This window comes from Carassius auratus, chromosome 47, assembly GCF_003368295.1.
Source record: "Carassius auratus strain Wakin chromosome 47, ASM336829v1, whole genome shotgun sequence".
In the NCBI taxonomy this organism is placed as follows: domain Eukaryota; kingdom Metazoa; phylum Chordata; class Actinopteri; order Cypriniformes; family Cyprinidae; genus Carassius; species Carassius auratus.
This window is the reverse complement of record NC_039289.1, coordinates 6,308,738-6,330,991: the sequence shown is the minus strand read 5'-3', so window position 1 is coordinate 6,330,991 and position 22,254 is coordinate 6,308,738. Positions and strand designations below refer to the sequence as shown.

At 36.8% G+C, this 22,254-nt stretch overlaps 1 protein-coding gene across 1 annotated transcript in view; it reads left to right on the top strand.

The window, feature by feature from the left end:
* The window catches only part of LOC113064926 (DNA-directed RNA polymerase, mitochondrial-like), a gene marked incomplete at its 5' end in the record, with an annotated part of 47,153 nt that extends 26,859 nt beyond the window's left edge, over positions 1–20,294 (top strand). The window contains 6 exons of the mRNA XM_026235939.1: positions 6,780–6,832; positions 9,177–9,275; positions 10,311–10,383; positions 10,929–11,020; positions 14,919–14,992; positions 19,423–20,294. Of these exons, the coding sequence (XP_026091724.1) occupies positions 6,780–6,832; positions 9,177–9,275; positions 10,311–10,383; positions 10,929–11,020; positions 14,919–14,992; positions 19,423–19,472 (441 nt within the window). The remainder of the gene's footprint in view (positions 1–6,779; positions 6,833–9,176; positions 9,276–10,310; positions 10,384–10,928; positions 11,021–14,918; positions 14,993–19,422) is intronic.
* Between the last annotated feature and the right edge of the window lie 1,960 nt (positions 20,295–22,254).

Below are 22,254 nucleotides of genomic sequence, written 5' to 3'. Positions count from 1 at the left end.
TTACATTTTTAGTAAACAAAGTGCTACAAATCTACTGTACTTCAGCAGTTTATATTTCTGTCATAAGTTCTTCAATCCAACTTTTTTTTTGGCAGGTTGTAACGAAGACCTTTGACAATAGTTATTTATCAAACGAAATAGAGAAGTGACTCACAGTTCGGCAAATATTCCCCGGCAAAATCCAGTCATTTCAATACTCAATACAATTGGGAATTGTGTTTGGGGTGAAAGATTTCCGAATTGTTCATATAAATATGCCACGTTGACCATCAGAAAGCTGCATTGTTTGAAAGTGACTTCTTCGTGAGCTGTGCTTTATACATATCTACAGTGTATATATATACTTTTAATTTTCGGACTATAAGTCGCACCTAAGTATAAGTCACATCAGTCCAAAAATACGTCATGACGAGGAAAAAAACATATATACATATATAAGCCGCACTGGACTATAAGTCGCATTTATTTAGAACCAAGAACCAAGAGAAAACATTACCGTCTACAGCCGCGAGAGGGCGCTCTATGCTGCTCAGTGTAGACTACAAGAGCACTGAGCAGAAACTCTGGCAGCATAGAGCGCCCTCTCGCAGCTGGAGGTGGTAATGTTTTCTCTTGGTTCATTTCTCTTGGTTCATGTCAAATTAATTTTGATAAATAAGTCGCACCTGACTATAAGTCACAGGACCAGCCAAACTATGAAAAAAGTGCGACTTATAGTTCGGAAAATACGGTTGTAGACAATGGAGATTTTTGCCTGCAAAATATTGCAAATATGATCACATATGCCATTCGGTTATTTTGGCATTAGGGTACTAGACAGATTACTAGACAGATTACTAGACAGATTACTAGACAGATTAGACATTTTCCCCTTTCTGAAATACAAGGTAAATTCTTTCATTTCGTCATCTTTGAACTTCCTCAGCAGAATTCAGCAGGGAGGCAGACTTCCATCACAGCCTAGGTCTTCATAGCACTGTTTGTCAGAAAGGTCTTGTGCAGCTGTGAGTGAAACAATGAAGTAAGGTTATGAGGTTTAATGAGGTTTTGCATGCAGATGGCCTGCGCTGCTGGCAGATAGCATCAGCAACAGAGCTGAGGCTGCTCAGCGGTGGCCTGTAGTGCGTGCCGAGATCCAGCAGAGAGCATCTGGCAACCCGTCTGTGTCACAGCCGAGGAGCATTTGCTGCTGCTGCTGCTGCTGCTGGGTGTGGCTGAATGCCTAGGATTAGATTCAGGTTTTAAACAGCCGTTTTATATATATATATATATATATATATATATATATATATATATATATATATATATATATATATATATATCAGAATTTGTTGAAGCACGCAGTATATGTGTAAATTGTAAAAATTTACAATAATTAACAATAAACTGTTACAATATCTGTTCTCTACTGCAGATTGTACTGTCTGGTCTTAAGATCATAACCCACATCCACGAATGTAGGTCATCACATTTTATTTGACTTTTATGGAATTTCTAATGAAGGTCCTCATTAGCGGCCTCATAAATTCTTCACCGTTTAAGCCCTTCTCTTTTACTGAGCAGGAGGTGTGAAGGCCATTTATGGCATTCAGCATGTTACAATTCTACTCATGTGAACGCTGACTTTCTGATGACAATATAATTGATGTTATAACAATTAATTATTATGGTTCACTTGTGAAATTTAAAGGGGGGGTGAAATGCTATTTCATGCATACTGAGTTTTTTACACTGTAAAAGTTGGATTCCCATGCTAAACATGGACAAAGTTTCAAAAATTAAGTTGTACGTTTGAAGGAGTATTTCTGTTCTTGTTCTTGTCCTTCCGGTTTGTCACAAGTTTCGGAAAGTTTTTTTCGAGTATGGCTCTGTGTGACGTTAGATGGAGCAGAATTTCCTTATACTGGTCCTAAGGGCACTTCTACCGGAAGAGCGCGCGCTCCCGTATAGCGAGGCTGAGCAGCACAGACATTCACTGATCAGAGCGAGGGCGTCGCAAAATGTCACAAAAGGAGTGTGTTTTTGGTTGCCAGGGCAAGACAACCCTGCACAGATTACCAAAGAAAAAACAGCATTAAGGGACCAGTGGATGGAGTTTATTTTTACAGAACATCAACCGAGTTGTGCAAGTGTTTTTTTTTTGTTCCCTGCATTTCGAAGATGCTTGTTTTACAAACAAGGCCCAGTTTGACGCCGGATTTGCACATCGTTTATTTCCGCATAGAACCGCATGCGGTGAGTAAAACTGCTTCAAATATCTCTGTGTTGTTAACTTAGCTATCGGCGCGTAAGCACATCAAGTAAACAACATGCGATGTTGTCATCAAACTGCACTTTCCACATGTACAGCTTAAAATTTTTTTTAAAAAAGACGACATAAAGTGGAACTTAGTCATTTTCCAAAATCACTAAGCAAATATATACAGTTTCAGTACAAACCACATAGAGACGTCGTTGCTGATGCTGCTCTCGTTCAGTTTCAGCCTCTGGATCTGATTCTGGAACATAAATATACGGTGAATCTGACTGTTAGCCATGGTTTGTTTTGGATGATGTTTTTTTCCTCACGGTAATGTCACAGCTTCCAAACGCTCTCAACGCAAAAGCCTACTGGCGCTCGTGATTCTTTAGCTCCGCCCACACGTCACTCCTCCAGCCGGTCGTGTTTTTCCGGGAAAAATTGGTACAGACTATCTTTCTCTTATGAATATAATAAAACTAAAGACTTTTTGGAGTTATGAAGGATACAGTACTACTCTATAGGTACTCAAGATTAACAGGATATTGAGTGAAAACGAGCATTTCACCCCCCCTTTAACATGAAAGCATATATATGTGTGTGTGTGTGTGTGTGTGTGTGTGTGTGTGTGTGTGTGTGTGCGTGCGTGTGTGTGTGTGTGTGTGTTATCTAATCTACTAAAATCTTTACCCCTTTCTCAAATTGAGATTGGCTCGAAAATAATTTAACGAGATTACAAAAAAAAAACCACACACTGCCAACACACATTTTAGTTCAAACTACTTGTGAAAGTGCATGTAGCATCCGATGACCCCATGGATGTATCATTCCAGCATTTTGAAGGTGGTCGATGTTTTGATATATTACATTGGCCACTAGATCTGTTACTACACACATTTTTCATGAATGGCGCACTCTTTTATCCTCAACAGACGATTGATGGGTCAAGGTCAAAGATCGGTCATGTACAACACCCATTAGAGCATCAGCCACATTATAGTAAGTCTATATTTATTTCACCTAGCTGTGGAGGCACCTTAGACGGTCACACCAGGGGATTCCAATTCCCCTGTAAATGTCACACTGACCAGATTAATGTAGCACCATCAAGACCCCCATTAATCACCTCCGAGCCCCAGTTATACCTCCACCTGTTAGCCGTGCCACCCCCTACATAGATGAACCTTCATGATGGATCTTAATGACCCTTAATGGTGTTGTGTAAAGGATGAGTTTTACAGCCACTTTTTATGGTCATCTCTTTTATTATAGTTTTCGTTTCATTAGCATATTGGGTTATTTATGTCTGAGGGGAACCCGTAGTAGTCTACCAGGCTCGGCAGATCATCAGCTTTGTGGGTTCAAGGTATTTATCCCTTTGCACACAGTCCTTTTGGCCAATGAGGATTTTTGCTGTGATTGAGGCTCAACTCTTTGACGGGGTCTAAGAACCTCTGATTCGTGAGGAGCATTATGCTCCGTTCAGACCGTACTGCAGGCGTGATCTTCTTTATTAACATGAAATTAAACATCACAGCTATTTATTTGTTCTTATTAGGGACCCCAAAGTCACCATTTAATTAAAATCAACCCCTTTTTACTTAATACTCATCACTGGTATAGCTCTTACCTAAAAATGAAAATCTTTTACTTGTCCTTGAGTTGTCAAACCTGTTTGGCTTTTGTTCTTCCGTGGAACACAATATTAAGTCAGTGTGAGTATAGCTTGATTAATTATAACTTAAATACTTAACAAAAAACCGAAAAGTGTCAGCAAAAATGTGTTATAATGATTTTTGATAGAAACAATTATTTAAGCATGTTTTTACAGTATAATCTTTGTAAAATCAGTCTTAAAAATTATTTCCTGTTTGCCCTCCAGCACTTTGCACTGTGCTTCTTCTGGTGATTGGTGCTATGAAAAAATGGTTTGTTAAATGGGTTATTAAAGATACTTTAAGTTTACTTTAAAATTCACTATTAAAAAGAGTTGTTTTCAAGGATAATGTGTTTGGTTTTCCAAAAAAACTAAAAGGTGATTGGAACAACTCTACATATTAAGTTAGATAAAAATTCTCCTTTTAACCTGTTTGGTTGTTTTTATTCTGCCCTGTAACTCTTTAACTCAGGAGAAAATCCAAATCCATATTTATCTCAACCCCCTACTTCAAATGTAATCAAGGAAGCGTTTTCTCATGCTGCATCAAGGACGCTTCACTGAGGTCACCTCTCCGTGATTCAATCTCTTGTAACCTACCCTTGATCTTTTTTTACATGGGAAATGGCATATTAATTAGATGCCAGGAAAATGGGATTGTAATGGCGTCATAACAGAGAAAACAAATAAGCCAGGGTGAAATCCACAGTTTCTATTCAGTCACTGTGCAGCACTGTGTTTGTTGATAGGGGAAAGGAAATTACACTTGGGAGGGAACCAGACTTGGGATATGCATCAGTAAAGCTCGTTAATGTGATTGTTTGCTGTTAATCAGTTTAGGGGTCACTTTTGGAGGCTGAGATGTTTCTTTCACTGGCTATACATCAAGTTGAAGAAAAACAGTGTGGTAATTCTTTAAGGAAGACAACCAGTGGGGATGAAAGCCGTGGGGAATCATTTGTTGCCTTTACTTTAGTACCCAAATACTACCGGTGTCCTTGGAAAAAGGGGAAATGTGATTTCTCCAGGGACTCTTGTGGTGTTCCTTGTCTACAGTCTGATCCCAAGCCCCACTGCAACTCTTATGATCCAAAATGCTACTTTTTTTTACTTCTACATCCTGCTAATTGGCTAAAGTTGAAGTTTCATCTGGTCTGAAAGTCAAATAAAAAATGAGGTATTTTAATATGTGCACCACCAGATTTTTTATATCAGAAAGATCAGGGCTGTGCATGGCAGCAGAACATGTACAATTCCATTTTAATTGATTCTTTAGCAAAACACAGTTGTTTTTGTAGAAGCGTTGATAAATACGGCTGATATTTCAAGAGTATTCTCAGAGGACTTAATCGGGCAAGAGGTCACCGGTGGTGTAAAGCCTCTCTCTAGGGATGCTGAAAGATTTGAGATTCTTACCGCGATAGATGCATTCATTAAAAGGGGGGAAGCTTTGTGGGTAGCTGATGGCTTGGAACTAGATGCTACCCTTTTGGCATAAAATATAGGATGCTTATACAGAAGACTGGTCAAATCCCAACTGCAACTGGTCTCGATCCTGGTCCTCCTTGCTTTCTTTATCATTCCCTGTCATACTCTCTACTTTTGGTCCTAGTAAAATGGTGTAAAACTCTTCATTTTGGCTTTTAGATTAATGCGAGGTCTTTTGTAGTCAGCCATCTTATTGAATTCTGCAATAAAGGACACAAGAGAACAAGTGAAGGAGTCCAAACCAGGATTCATCACAATTTACATAGGAATCCCTTTTCCACTATCTGGGCATCATGCCAGCTCAACAAGATTTGCTTTGGTCCTGTCTTCCTTAACCAGAAGTTTTAGTTGCACCACCAGAACCAGTGGATCAGGAGTACATTGGAAGTCCCATTGGAATTAAGGTTTCCCCCAAGATCTATTGAGGATGTACATTGACTTTTTACGAAGGCCCGTCTGACCCCCATCTTTGATTTTGTCGTCCCCCTTAATGAGTCTTCATGGACTCATAAATCATTGCAACAGAAAGGCCTCTTGTCTCGCTTTGCCATACACCAGGAGGGTCAAACTTAGTTCCTGGAAGGTCACTGTCCTGCAGAGTTTAGCTCCAACCCTAATTAAACACACCTGAACAAGTTAATCAAGGTCAAGAAATCTAGAAACTTCCAGGCAAGTGTTTTGGAGATGGTTCAAGCTACACTCTGCTGGAAAGTTTGCCATACCCCATTCCACAAAATGTATTACACACTTTTTATACATTTTCCTTTTGTTTATGTCTATCTGCCACTGTAAAAGACTTCAATCCCTGTCATCGTTCACTTGTCCAATTAATTGAGCTGCATTAGCTTGTGCTTCTGGGGCACCGTAGAGACTAATCAAAGTAGTAATGTGATGGATGCCCTCCTGACGCTGACAGTTCCTATACCAAGAGCAGTCGCTCAGCCTCAGCATCTACATGATGGACGCCAACCTTTACTAAGGTTAAACTCCTGTTCTTTAATGGTATTGTGCCAATATTAGTGGTTTGTGGGGGTTTCTGGGAACATTTGATCAGTCTCAGATTAAGATACTCACTTAAATTTCCATCAATGTTTTTGAAGAGGATCAATAGGAGCCTTGAAAGATGAGCAGATTTATTGCAATATTTGTATGCATTGATTTATATTAGAGGTCGAAGTGGTAAGTTGGACAGAGGTCAACTAAAATCAAATTTGAACTTGGAACATTTAACATAGCCACCCAGTTAATTTTTACATGATGGAGTCCCCTGTAAACACTGAAATAATTGAGCTTAAAATGAGTGGAATTGCTACATAAGCTGTTTGCTTTTTATTTCATAGTAGTTTCTTCCTTGTGATGCATTCAAACTCTCTTGCCTTCTCTTGTTTTTCACAGCTCAAGAGCAGCATGCAGAACCTAAGCATTCATATAAGTCATGATGCCAATGAGTAAGTGCCTCTCTTACTTGACTTTACCCCTGTATTGACGTTGACCTCTGACCTCCTCCTGCAATGTACATGGATTCTGGTTACTTATATTATTTATATGGATAGTGATCCCTTTGGCATTTTTAATGAGGTTTCTTTTTTCTTAATCTTTTCAAGAGAAATAATTCACCCATCAAATCTTGATGAAAATGAATTGTATTGAATTATTTTGAATTGAAATGGGAAGGTGTGGTGTCAGCGCCGATAGCCATGTGGTTAGTGCGCCGACATATACAGTGCAACTGCGCGGATGGCGACCCGAGTTAGTTTCCCGTCTCAAGGTCCTATGCCAGTCTCTTTCTACCCAATACTTACCTGTCATCTCTCCACTGTCCCAAAAAATATGACAAATATGGATGACTTTACTGCATTGCGATGACTGCATTGATATTTTTAAATTTAGTTTCGTTATTTTTATAAGTTTAGTTTAGTTATAGTTATTATAAAATATAGTAGGTGCTATGAGCCAACATAATAATACTGCAGAAAACAAGTATCTTTAAAAGTCTTTTCTATACTTTTCATTCTTGTTTGGTCCCTTATGTACAGTATCAGTGCACCGTACCCCACAGAGCACATTAAACGAATAAATGGGAGTGCTTAAACTGCAAATCTGCAAGTAACAGGAACACCTGGAAGCACAGTGTCACTCAAGTGTTTGACACTATTCTGGTTCCATCAGTGGATGTCCAGAATTCAGAATGTGCTAGTTGCTCTTTTCCATACAGTTTGAATTAATGGCTGCTGAAGCTCTCAAGCTTCTAAAAGGAACGTGTCACCACAAGAGGTGCAAGTATATTTTGAAAACTTGTGCTGTGCTGAAAATCCTTTACTTAATTTGGGTTTCCTGGTCATAAATGACCAATATTTTAAAAAATTGCATTTAAACAGTTTAATATGCTGCACACCCTGTTACATTTGTGGTGTTCAATAATTTTGCCAATTTTTTTTTTTTTTAAATCTTTTTTTTTTGGGCTATAGCCAGTTGGTTCCAAAAAAAAGAAGTACAAAACCTGTTCTAATTAAAAGAAAACAAGTTGACAAAAAAAAGTTGAATCCAAGATTTGGGAATGATATTATAAGAGAGATTTATAAGCAATTGTTGTAATCAAATTTAGAAATAAATTTAAATTTATTTTTAAAATAAATACATTTAAATTTAAATTAATCAGGACATTTTTTTAACGGAAATACCACGGATGTAACAATGTGGGAGGAAAATCCCATCACCCCATTTCACAGTTTCAGTCCTTGCAGAGCAGTACTCAGGCTTGGCTAATACCATTTGGAGAAGCCTCAGTTGGGAGTTATCTTGCTGACCTTCCACCAAAAAAAGCCACAAGGATGTGATTAAAAACCACTTATGACGAGCCTCACTTGTATGTCTCTATCACTGCCTGTGATAGACAAACATACCAGTACGGACTATCACAGGAACCCGAGTGCTGAAAAGGGATCTCCCATGTTTCTAAAATGGCCAAGAGCGCTCGCGGCTAGACCGACAGCCGCCACTGTGATTGGATGTCGCTCTCAGGCTTTGAGAAATGGCCTTGGGTGTCCATGTACTTCTGATGCCAATGTACCAGATGTCAGTCACACTTCTAGGTGTTGAAAGAAATGTCACGCTTATCCAGTAGAAGCTCTCTGATTTCCCAGTGGACAGTTTCCAGGGTGGGTTGTAGCTGAAGAATCTTGTTCGAGACCAGCCAAAAGTGAAGACCCGACTGGAGTTTCACACAGACTACGGACCAAATCAAAGATCCTTCATGTGCTCTAATTAGAGGCTCAATAGACCCTCATTAATGAGTAGACTTGAATAAATTATGAAATAATGAGCGCGGCAGCAGCTCTCTTGGGGCTAGTGACCTAAAGCCCTTGCTCAATTCCCAGATATTCTCTCCGGCTCCGTGTCGCTCAGTGAAACCTAAAGATTGTAGATGGATAGTCAGTTCTCGATAGCTTCAGTACTCAGTATGTATATTATATACATTACCGTTCAACAGTTTAGTTAGTTGGTTATAAAGTATCACTTTTTTGGCTGATATGGAGCAGTATAATGAAATATCTTCAGCCATTATAAGCACACACATTATTCTTTACTCTTTACTGGTCCAGCAGGTGCTCTATGTTCATTGTGTGTCTCTGTCTTGGATGATAATTAAGAATGACCTACCTGTTCAGTGATGTATGGCTCCTGGCGCTACAGGTTTATGTATTGCCCAGCGAGAAGATAGCGACGCTGGCCTTAATTACCCAAGTGTGCTTCATATCAAGACTGAGCTTGTTCTTCTTGTGCCTTATTTAGGAAACCAGACAGCATGAAGCAGAAAAACGCCTTCCCTCCTAATTTCATCCACTCTCTGGACTCCACTCACATGATGCTGACATCCCTGCATTGTTACAGGTGATGAGCTGACACTTCTGCAGGCATCCCACACTCAAACAGGCTTTTAACACTGAGTTAACAGGTTTTTTAACTTTGGGCCTGTACATTACAGCAGGTTCCTTGACACCAAACACCTATCATTTACTAAACTCTGGTTACCTCATTAAATATTCATAAAAAATAATATGGATTGTTTGTTTTTGCATATTCAGTCAGTATTATATCTCATAAACATGCAAATAAGTACATGAAGGGTGTGAAACAGAAAACCAAGAGTTTGTTTATCAAGTATTACGAATAGAGAGCAACCAACATTACCTTTTTATGACATATACGATACAGATTATATTTAGTTTTTTAATTTATTTTGTTTAATATGCAGAACTGATTTTAATATTTTGTATTATTTTTGACACCATAATAACTACATGATCATTAGACCAGAAATATATGTGCAATGCATAAAAGTTATTGTTATTATTATTGATATAATAACAATTGCAACAATAAATATTAACATTCATTATTATTAGTAGTTGTAATACAAGTAATAAGAAATTATTTAAATACAAATAAATTAATAAACTAATTGAAATGCATATATTTAATAATAGCAATATATAATAGCAATAATATTGTGTAATATTATTTAATTGTATCATTATTTATAATGCGTGTTTTTATTAATAATAATATAATATGAATAACTATTCATTGTTTTTATAATTCAAAGTAATAGCTGTATTAATGTTGATAACAATAAATTACTCCAGATATTTAATAATAATAATACAAATTATATTTAGATAGTATCAAGATATCAGTGTTCATTATTAGTAAATAATATTTTATGTTTTTAATAAAAAAATATAAATAATGATAATTAATTATTATTAATTGTAATGCATTTTTATATTTAATATTTTTAAAATAATAATACATTTTATAATAATAATAATAATACTAATCATTATTTTTGGTATTGTTTGTTGGTGTTTTTGTTGGAAATGTGGTATGTACAAGTACATCTTCCTGTTTTCTTGAAACATGCAGGGCTGGTCTGACGTTTGTGTCCGTCCATGACTGTTATTGGACCCATGCCGTGACAGTGGACACCATGAACAGGGTGTGTAAGGAACACAGTGTTCACTGCCGAATGTTTTTCAGTGCATATTCTTTTAACAGGAATGACTAAACCGCCCAACCTTGTCATTAAAGGGTTAGTTCACCCAAAAATGAAAAGAAACCGAAAGGAATAATTCGCCCAAAAATTAAAGCTACATCGTCATTTATTCATCATTATGTTGTTTCACTGGCTTTACTTACTTTATAGTCACCTTTGTTAGATATGTTTAACCACCATATGACACTTGCGATGAACTTCTGAAGCTTAATAGCGTAATAACCCTTAAACCATATTTAGCTGTTTGAATTGAGAATCCTTTTTGGACTTTTATCTTTTCCCATCCTCGTCTCCTTTTGTGAGGGGTATGTTGTCTGTGAGTATTTCCCTGATGTGCTTTCTGACCACAGATTCCTCTTAAAATGGGAAAGTTCAAACAGGAGAGAGGTGAAACGTCTGAGAGAAAGCTGAAGCGAGAGGGAGATAGCATTAAAGCTAGCACATAAGTGTGCATAATGATTGACTGAGTGCTCTTTGTCGCTCCTCAGGTGTGTCGTGAGCAGTTTGTGGCTCTGCACAGTCAGCCCATTCTAAAGGAGCTGTCCGGGTTTCTTCTGAAGAAATACTGCAGTAGACCTCCGTAAGTCCTTTACTATTCCACATTGCTGATTTGTAACTACTCGACGGTAGTAGCTTCTAAACCGCTAACTACAAAGGATTCAATGATCTTGGAAAATTACAGTATTCTCCTGTTTATGGTCAATAATCAATAAAAGGCTGATATTATAAAACTATACTGAAAACTGATACAATCTAAAAACTAAAATAACTGTTTGTATTTAGAATTAAATATCAGATATATACTGATGATCATTGTGACATTCAGGCCAATGACTCGGGCTGATTTTATAAACCTTTCTTTGTAAATGAAGAAATAAATAAAGGGCATGTTTAAAGACTGTAAAAAAATTAAATAGATCACTTTGAATAGTTAGAAACCATTAAAGATGCTGTATGTAAGATGTTGACTCTTCTAAAGCATAAAAATACCATAATATGTTTGCAGATATTTAAGAATCATGCTAAGCTAACATGCTTGTTTATCTGAAAAACAATGCTACAGTCAGTTATTCCCCTTTGAAAATGTGTGTTTTGGGCCGGAATGTCTGTCTCTGTTTTGGTTTGAGAAACCCAACCACTGCCAGTTTATCCAATTGTATTACGGCACGCGGGTTGCCAGTTGGCGGAAAACACAGCGTATTTAATTTAATTTTATTCATCATCAAGTGCATTCGCTTCTGTTTGTGTCGTCAATCTGGCAACCTGCGTCAAGTCTGAGGAGGAGGGGCCGGGTGAAAAAACCCTCTCCTGGTATTTTCAATTTGGACTGCAATACCTAGTTCAAGCACTCGGTGTCAATCCTACATACAGCACCTTTAAATACGCTAAATCATCTGATAAATAATATCCAATATTAGGTGTTACTGATGTATGTAACTAATACAGTGGTGGACAAAGTACACAAATCAAGTACTTGAGTAAAAGTACAGATACATATGGTAAAATATTACTCCAGTAAAAGTAAAAGTACTCCTTTTTCAATTTTACTCAAGTGAAAGTACAAAAGTACTCGAGTTTTATGTACTTAAGTAAAAAAGTACTGCAAGATAGATTTTTGCAATTTTATATAGGCTACTTAATTTAATTTTATATTAGCACATATCCTTTTTATAATCCTACTGCTCAAAATACCTTGGATTTTTTCAAAATAACCACTATATGGAGTCAAGATATATTTTTGTTGTTGATATGGACTACGCTGATGAGAGTAATGTTCACTGTGAAGCTTACACTGTGATGTACCCGAGAGAAAACAGAGATGACCATCTGATTTTCACCAGTAAGAAAAAAGTATTTTAAAGTTTGTTGTTTTACAGAATATCAAAGTTACAGTAAAGACCAAAAGTTTGGACACACCTTCTCATACAAAGAGTTTTCTTTATTTTCATGACTATGAAAATTGTAGAGTCTCACTCAAGGCTTCAAGGGCTATTTGAGCAAGAAGGAGAGTGTTGGGGTGATGTGCCAGATGACCTGCCTCCACAGTCACCGGACCTGAACCCAATCCAGATGGTTTAGGGGTGAGCTGGACCACAGACAGAAGGCAAAAGGGCCAACAAGTGCTAAGCATCTCTCGGGGAACTCCTTCAAGACTGTTGGAAGACCATTTCAGGTGACGACCTCTTGAAGCTCATCAAGAGAATGCCAAGAGTGAGCAAAGCAGTAATCAAAGCAAAAGGTGGCTACTTTGAAGAACCCAGAATATGACATATTTTCAGTTGTTTCACACTTTTTTGAAATGTATATAATTCTATATATAATTCCACATGTGTTAATTCATAGTTTTGATGCCTTCAGCATGAATCTACTATTTTCATAGTCATGAAAATAAAGAAAACTCTTTGAATGAGAAGGTGTGTCCAAACTTTTGGTCTGTACTGTATATATGACATGATAATAAGGCCTGAAGTTAGGAAGAACATTTTACGAAAAAAAAAAAAAAAAATGTAAATAAAGATAATGATTTTTTCCTTCTCAAATCTTGTCTGTGGTTTAAAAACACCCCTGGCCAAACGGGGTGCATCTCTTCCCACTGATAATTACTGTAGTTACCATGTTCTGAACATCACATCCTTTCTTTTCTAACCAGATGTAAACTATATATATATATATATATATATATATATATATATATATATATATATATATATATATATATATATATATATATATATATATATATATATAGGTGGCTATATATAAAATATTTGGACATTATTTATAAAAATTACATCAACTTAGCACCAACAAGCTTGTTAGCTAGACAGTTAGCATCAGCTAACAATATTTACTTATTTTCAGTACGATGAACATTCATGTCTGTCTACTCGTCTAGTTAATCCAAACAATATACATATGTATAACGTTACTGTCGATAAACAAAATAAAAACAGACGTAACATAGGACATTTTAATAAAACTGTTAACATTACGGCAGCGGTGAATTTGAACGTGCACGAGTTATTGTATTTAATCTGTTTTATTTCATGGGTTTTTTGTTGTTGTTTTTTTACCTAGAATTGATGTGTCTGCATCGTCTGCACTCGAGCATTTCAGTGGGCTTAAACAGATCACTCTTTACAACGGATTTAGTTTCCAAACAACTGACAGTTTTGACCTAAATATGATATTCAGTTACAATAATTAATCCAAAATTTCGACATTATAACTTACTTTTAGCAACGTCAGACGCACGCGCGCTCACAAGATCTCCCGGTTCTTACTTCTGGTGACTCGCACTAAACGGTTCATTTGAATCAGTGAGTGGTCGAAACCAGAACAGCTGCAATCGGATCATTCTAATTCGTAAACGAATCGTTTGGATTTAAAAGTTTATTTTGAAAAGATTCAGTTCGTTCATGATGAGTCAGACACCGCTTCTGAGTGTCGGAGCACGTGATATTATAGGGAGTAACGATATGTTTTATGAAATGTAGTGAAGTAAAAAGTACGATTTTATGCTTTGAAATGTAGTGAAGTAAAAGTAAAAGTTGATCAAAATAAAACTACTCCAGTAAAGTACAGATACTTGAAAAATGTACTTAAGTACAGTAACGAAGTAAAGCTACTCCGTTACTGTCCACCACTGAACTAATAAATGGTAACTACTGGAGTACTGATTTTGAAATTTATATACCAATAATTACATTATCTTCTTGTTTATGGGCAATAACCGATAAATGGCCTATATTATAAATCTACACTCCTGATACACACACACACACACACACACACACACACAAAAAAGTGTATATAAGTAGTTTTTTATATATATATATATATATATATATATATATATATATATATATATATATATATATATATATATATATATAAAATATTGGCAAATACACAATCATTTTTATGTTAAGGCAGATAACTGAGCAGTGGCTGGTATTATACATTTATTTTAAAAAGAAAATTACACTTAAAAACAAAATAGTTTATATTTAGAATTATAATAATCTTTTTCAAACTAAGGCCACTACCCAATACAATTTCTAATATTATCAATCTTTTCTGCTTTTGTTAAAGGAAGACAATTATTCACTAAAAACTAATCAATAGTTATTCATGTTACAAGTTCATTTGAAATCACCAGAAACAATTAAATTTACAATTTTGGCCAATAAATATTCAATATAGGCTACTTAGGATGATCTAATATGGACAATTCTGGTTGTTATAGCTGATAACTGATTGAGTACACTAATACTAATGCAAAAAAACTCAAATAAATAGTTTGTGTGCTTAAATACGTTATTCAAACAAATACCACAAATCAGCAGCAATTATTTCAAAGCATGATTTCTTTGATAAAACTTTGTATTAAATTGGCGTGTTCATGTTTTGTAATCTATCTGAGGCTTTGTCGTGATGTGGTTCAGTTCAGTTGAGTCCAGTTTTCAATCTTTCAGGGTTATAACGAAGCCAAAGAAATCTGAAGAGTACTATAAGATGGCGCAGCTTTTGTGCAGCGTTCCTCAAACAGGTGAGTTAAACCCCGAGCACCACAGCTGACGCTTTCAGACACACAGACCATGGACAGCTTGTCAGGTATAAAGCAGCTTTTTACTGTTGCGTAATGGCGCATCATGTCACAGAATCGCACATGTGATTTTATGTTCATCAGCGAGATAGATTTCATTAAACTGATGACAATTAATTTTGTCAACTGGTTAATCTGTTTACGTAACACGGGCCGGAAGGAAACACTCTTACAGCAGAATCACACACATCTGGCACATCAAAATGCTGATTCAGCAGAGACAATATTGAGGGGGTACTCTTATGTGGTTGAAAGCTCAGCGTCAATAAAAACGAGCATTCACCATGTAACAGTGATAATCACTTTTCTGTAATATTATTCCTATAGGTTTGAACCTGATACGTAAGCGTGCTATTGGATTCACACTCAGTATTCTTCCAGGACTCCTCCTTATTTAAAAAAAAAATGGACTCCCTGAGGAGTGTGTATCCGTCCATGTGTGTCCCATAAGCCTGATTGCCTTTGTACACAAGCAAGCAGTCCACGCACAACTGTTTGCACGAGTCAGTCGCCCCAGAACTGCCCAAGTGTTTTATCTATATTAATATATCCTGTGGGATTCATTTCATGTTTTCAAGCACAAATGAAATTGATTAAATTGAAATGAAATTTTTCCATTTTCATGACAGTTACGGATGAAATAATCGTCAGATTTCAAGACTGATAATAATAATAATGGCAAAGCTGAAGTTTTGCCGATTTGGTGATCAAGAAAGATGATCTACTAGATTCAGCCTAGGCAATTCGTTAACTTAAATCTATTAGTTCTACTAATGATTATGTGAAATCCAACTCATTTCAATTATTAATGTTTTGTTTGTAAATGTTTCATTATATTACCAGTGTTGCCTCATTGGTTCTCTATAATACTACTGCATATATTACATCTGACACTAGCAGAGTTTCCATTACGAATTTAACTTATGCACACAATTGTACGAAGATAACGAAGATAAAACTGAATGCATTGTTTTCAATGCAAGATGCAAGTCAGTAAATTCAAATGTAAGTTTGGGAGCTTTGACTCCATGTGCCAAACAAACTGTCAGGAATTTGGGCGTGACTTTTGATTGCAGCATGAAATTTGATTCACAGATTAGCATGTAGTAAAAATGAGCTTCTTCCAACTTCGTCTGCTAAGTAAAGTTAAGCCTTTTCTTACAAGGCACGATTTGGAAAGAGCTTTACATGCCTTTATTAGTTCAAGGCTTGATTATTGCAATGCTCTTTATGTCGGTCTGAGTCAAACATCTCTTTCCCGTTTGCAACTTGTACAAAATGCTGCTGCTCGCTTTTTAACCAGTACTCCTAGAAGAGCACACATTACTCCGGTTTTAGCTACTCTCCACTGGCTTCCAGTGCGTTTTAGGATTGATTTTAAGATTTTATTGTTTGTTTTTAAAGCTCTAAATGGGCTAGCCCCTGAGTACTTGTCTGAGCTTTTAACTCTGGGTGGACAAAATCGGCGCTTGCGATCTTCTGATCAATGCACTTTACAGGTCCCTAAGTCGAAGCATAAACAGTGGGGTGATAGGGCCTTTGCTGTTGCTGGCCCTAAGCTTTGGAACAAGCTCCCCCCTGACATGCGCACTGAAACAGACATTGTACTTTTTAAAACCAAACTTAAAACTTATTTGTTTAAATTGGCGTTTGATACGCAGTAGCGGTGTAACATTGAAACATTGTATTTTCTCTACTCTATTCGAATATTGTGTTCAAATGGTGTGTTATTTGTATCTCATGTGAAGCACTTTGGACACCTTGTGGCTGCTGTAAAGGGCTATAGAAATAAAGTTTGATTGATTGAATTGAAATATCACACAAAACATTTGTGAACAAGCACCGTTTCCATCCAACGAGTCAAAAAGAACAAAATCATCACTTCCTGATAAACTGGCTATATACATCACTAAGAAAAAAGTAGGAGAAGGTACTGAATATAATAATTTTCATATACAGTCTTGTTCAAAATAATAGCAGTACAATGTGACTAACCAGAATAATCAAGGTTTTTAGTATATTTTTTATTGCTACGTGGCAAACAAGTTACCAGTAGGTTCAGTAGATTGTCAGAAAACAAACAAGACCCAGCATTCATGATATGCACGCTCTTAAGGCTGTGCAATTGGGCAATTAGTTGAAAGGGGTGTGTTCAAAAAAATAGCAGTGTCTACCTTTGACTGTACAAACTCAAAACTATTTTGTGCAAACATTTTTTTTTCTGGGATTTAGCAATCCTGTGAATCACTAAACTAATATTTAGTTGTATGACCACAGTTTTTTAAAACTGCTTGACATCTGTGTGGCATGGAGTCAACCAACTTGTGGCACCTCTCAGCTGTTATTCCACTCCATGATTCTTTAACAACATTCCACAATTCATTCACATTTCTTGGTTTTGCTTCAGAAACAGCATTTTTGATATCACATCACAAGTTCTCAATTGGATTAAGGTCTGGAGATTGGGCTGGCCCCTCCATAACATTAATTTTGTTGGTTTGGAACCAAGACTTTGCCCGTTTACTAGTGTGTTTTGGGTCATTGTCTTGTTGAAACAACCATTTCAAGGGCATGTCCTCTTCAGCATAGGGCAACATGACCTCTTCAAGTATTTTAACATATGCAAACTGATCCATGATCCCTGGTATGCGATAAATAGGCCCAACACCATAGTAGGAGAAACATGCCCATATCATGATGCTTGCACCTCCATGCTTCACTGTCTTCACTGTGTACTGTGGCTTGAATTCAGAGTTTGGGGGTCGTCTCACAAACTGCCTGTGGCCCTTGGACCCAAAAAGAACAATTTTACTCTCATCAGTCCACAAAATGTTCCTCCATTTCTCTTTAGGCCAGTTGATGTGTTCTTTGGCAAATTGTAACCTCTTCTGCACATGCCTTTTTTTTAACAGAGGGACTTTGCGGGGGATTCTTGAAAATAGATTAGCTTCACACAGACGTCTTCTAACTGTCACAGTACTTACAGGTAACTCCAGACTGTCTTTGATCATCCTGGAGGTGATCATTGGCTGAGCCTTTGCCATTCTGGTTATTCTTCTATCCATTTTGATGGTTGTCTTCCGTTTTCTTCCACGTCTCTCTGGTTTTGCTCTCCATTTTAAGGCATTGGAGATCATTTTAGCTGAACAGCCTATCATTTTTTGCACCTCTTTATAGGTTTTCCCCTCTCTAATCAACTTTTTAATCAAAGTACGCTGTTCTTCTGAACAATGTCTTGAACGACCCATTTTCCTCAGCTTTCAAATGCATGTTCAACAAGTGTTGGCTTCATCCTTAAATAGGGGCCACCTGATTCACACCTGTTTCTTCACAAAATTGATGACCTCAGTGATTGAATGCCACACTGCTATTTTTTTGAACACACCCCTTTCAAATAATTCAACTAATTGCCCAATTGCACAGCCTTAAGAGCGTGCATATCATGAATGCTGGGTCTCATTTGTTTTCTGAGAATCTACTGAACCTACTGGTAACTTGTTTGCCACGTAGCAATAAAAAAATATACGAAAAACCTTGATTATTCTGGTTAGTCACATTGTACTGCTATTATTTTGAACAAGACTGTACATAATAACCTCAAAACACCTCTAAACGAGCAGATGAAACACAATGAATGTAGTTATTGCTTCGGAAATGGATGCTGCTGTTCGTTTAACAGTTCTATGAGGCAATAGTACAGAAATACTTTGATGACAGACTTTGCTCGGGCATTCCCGAATGACCATAACAACATTAAAGATGCGGTGGAATGAGATCGGTCCGCTGGTTAGTCAGGATTTACCGTCCCATAGCGCAAAGTCACATGACTTTAAATTTTTTTGCGCTTGGAGGAATTTATTCGCAAAATGCATTTACATCTCCCATTATTCGCATTAACCCTTTTTCGCAAAAGTCAAAACCCACCTCAAGCGAGCGTAAAAACTTTTTGTGAATCAAGCAATTTTTATTCGAAATTCAGTGTTTCCATAAGTCGATTCTGATGCGATACTTCATAATGCACATGAAAGCAGGGCGATGGAAACCCATCTACTGTTGACGCTAGTTAAGTAACGTGAGTCCACACTTAAACGTTTCAACATTGCCACCATAACGTTTGTCCGCATATGCGCATGGCCACGTGATGACATCATTCAGGGATGGAAAATAACAAGCAGCAGCTTCTAATTCGTCATTAACACCGAAGCATACAGAGATAAAGCAGCACAAGTACTGATAACAGTATCGATTGTCCTGAAGCATATCGGTAGTCTGGTATTGACTCAATTACGTACCAGTTATCGGTACCCATCTTTAGTTTTAATGTTACATATTCAATCCTAAAAGAACGTAATCATGTAATTTCTCTCTTATAGGTGATTTTGATCTGGAAAAGGTGAAAGAATCCGTGTATTTCTTCAGCTGAAGAGCGTATCGTGCGCTGACGGACAGCTATCATCAGGAGGCTGAGAGCCCTCCACAGACCTCGTCAAAACAGATTGCTGCTTTTTACTACAAGTGTGCATGACTGAGACCGGATTGGTTGATCTGGTAGATAAGTGAGTGTACGTGAGAGTGTGTGTGTGTCTGTCTTGTCATATTATCATAAAGTCATCATTTAAGCAGTGAAGCAGAGTTCTGGCGGAGGCAAACAGCAGAAGTCACACATGTGTGCGGGCTCGAGAGCGTAGAAGCGTATATGCGATCTCCCCTCGGTATGGAGCGAGAGCGTTCTCTCAGCGGGGCTCTGATCTGCTCCTTCACTCCTGAGTGCTAACGCGGGGCTGATTAACCACATGATTCTGCCTCTCATCGATTTCACGGCAGCCCCGTCTGAAAGGCCCTCTCTGACATTTCCACTTGGACATGATTTATTCCCAGCATCCCCGCACAGCTGGCAGCTCTCGCATTCACAGCCAGTGAAGAAACGCAAGGATATTTATGATAAAAGATCACAGCACCTTTAGGGAAAACTTTGGATGACGATTGACCTTGTGGTCTTGTGGTGTCCTTTTTTTAAGGACTCAAGAGTACTTAAATGACTGTTTTATGATCAAAGATGTTTTGAATTGTTGGGTGCTTGTCGGGGAATGTACGCATGGCATTCGGTGAGAAATAAAGTCAATATTTTTGCACTCTGGTTCTGCGAAAGGTTAATTGTTATTGAAATTTCAAGACCCGATAGCTTGCTCCAGCAGCTTGCTCTCTTGATTTTGAAAGCATTTTATTACAAAGGGCAATGCGAAACAAAACCAGTCCAACGCAAGGCTACACTTGGTTACACAAGAATTGACGTCAACAGACCTGCTCATTTCCTGCCATCTCCAACGACCTCTGTGTGGCAAGTAGACTTTACAATAATAATACCTCATGGACTTAGAGCTATTTGCCGCCACATAATGTGACACTTGACGCCAATGTTTCCTCAGTTTACCGGCAAAAGAAATTTAATTTGACCTGAGTTGAGTTTGCAGTGTAATCAGATAAACTACAGCACAATGACCAGTTTAATGTGATTCACAAGCCAGTGACTCTTATGAAGTAAATAAAACACTCCGAAGACAAACTCTATTTAGATCATTTAAACCTAATGCTTAGCTGTCAGTATTACAGAATTATCTAATTTGCTGATTCACTGAACCATCAGTCAATTCTTGCTTTGCTCGAAATTAAGCAAGAAATGTTTTGTGTACTTGGTTAAGTTTGCAGTGTGATTCAGATAAACAAGTCATTCTACAGCACAACCACCATTGTAATGTGATCCATAATTCGCTCAAAAATATTCACAAACCCTATTTGAACCATTTAAACTTTTAGCTGAATAATAATAATAAAAAAATCTTAAAATATGTACAATCCCTAGCTGAATGAATCAGTGTCAGAGCAGTAATGAAACATCCTATTCTCCGATTCTGAACCGCAAAACATTTCTTGCTTTATTTGAAATGAAGCAAGAAATATTTGGAATGCTTAACTGAGTTAAGTTTGACTCTTATGAACTGAAATTATGACTATATATTATTTTTTAAATGAGATTTGCACTTTTTTTGAGGAAGATAATAGCTGGTGACGAGAGATTGTGCTGTGGTTTACTGTACTTCCATGCAGGAAGCAAATAAGAAAATAAAATGTAATCTCACACTTTAGTATAAGGTACAATTCTCACTATTAACTAGTTGCTCATTAGCATGCCTATTATTAACATATTGGCTGTTTATTAAAGCACATATTCTGCATATTGTACATCCATAATCCTATCCAATACCTAAACTTAACAACTACCTTACTAACTATTAATATGCAGCAAATTAGGAGTTTATTGATGCAAAAGTCATAGTTATTAATTTGTTGATAGCGAGAATTGGACCTTAAAATAAAGTGTGACTTATTTCAGATATGCTAAACCAAACATCACAGAACTGATATAATGAACTCAATTAAGTTCAACTAAACGGTAAGTAAATTTGAGCCCATCATCATACAACTTTATTTCATGCAAAGCTGCAAAACAACCTCAGGCTCTTGTCACATCCTAATTAATGGAACATTGTTTAAGTAGCTTCGTCACAAGATGTTTTGAAAGTTTATTCAAACAAAACAGCATAAAACATGGCTCTTTGATCAAGATAGTCATAAAAAAATAACCACAGATGCTATGGATAAATTATGATAAATCAAATGTATGCAGAGGTGTGAAAGTTAGCATGCATCGTTTCATGTCTTATAATAAAACTTTTTTCCCCCCTTTACAATAATGCATAGTAAAACTTAGTGGTACTTTGTGGAAAGCGTTTATTGTTAATGATAACTAAAAACTGAGACAAATGTATGTTTGTTTTTCTCATGGACAAATTGTAAACTTTATTGCTTGAAATATTACTTCGAATTTGGCAAGAAAGTAACACTTGGCATATATTTAATAAAATCAACATCTGTGTTTGGTTCAACACAAAACTGAGGACATATATATCATTAAAAGCAGCAATAAAAAAAATCATCAGCTTATCGGGCAGCACTGGTTTTTGCACAGGGAATCATTCATTTGTATTTATTTTTTTACAAGGGAAAGACATTATGATTCTATTCACAGTCATCAAAAATGAACTTTACACCCTACATACGAACAGTCTGATGCCATTTTCAACCATCTGCCCATTTTATTCTATTTTTAGAAGTCATAAACGATCAATTGATGCTTGGCTTTGTCT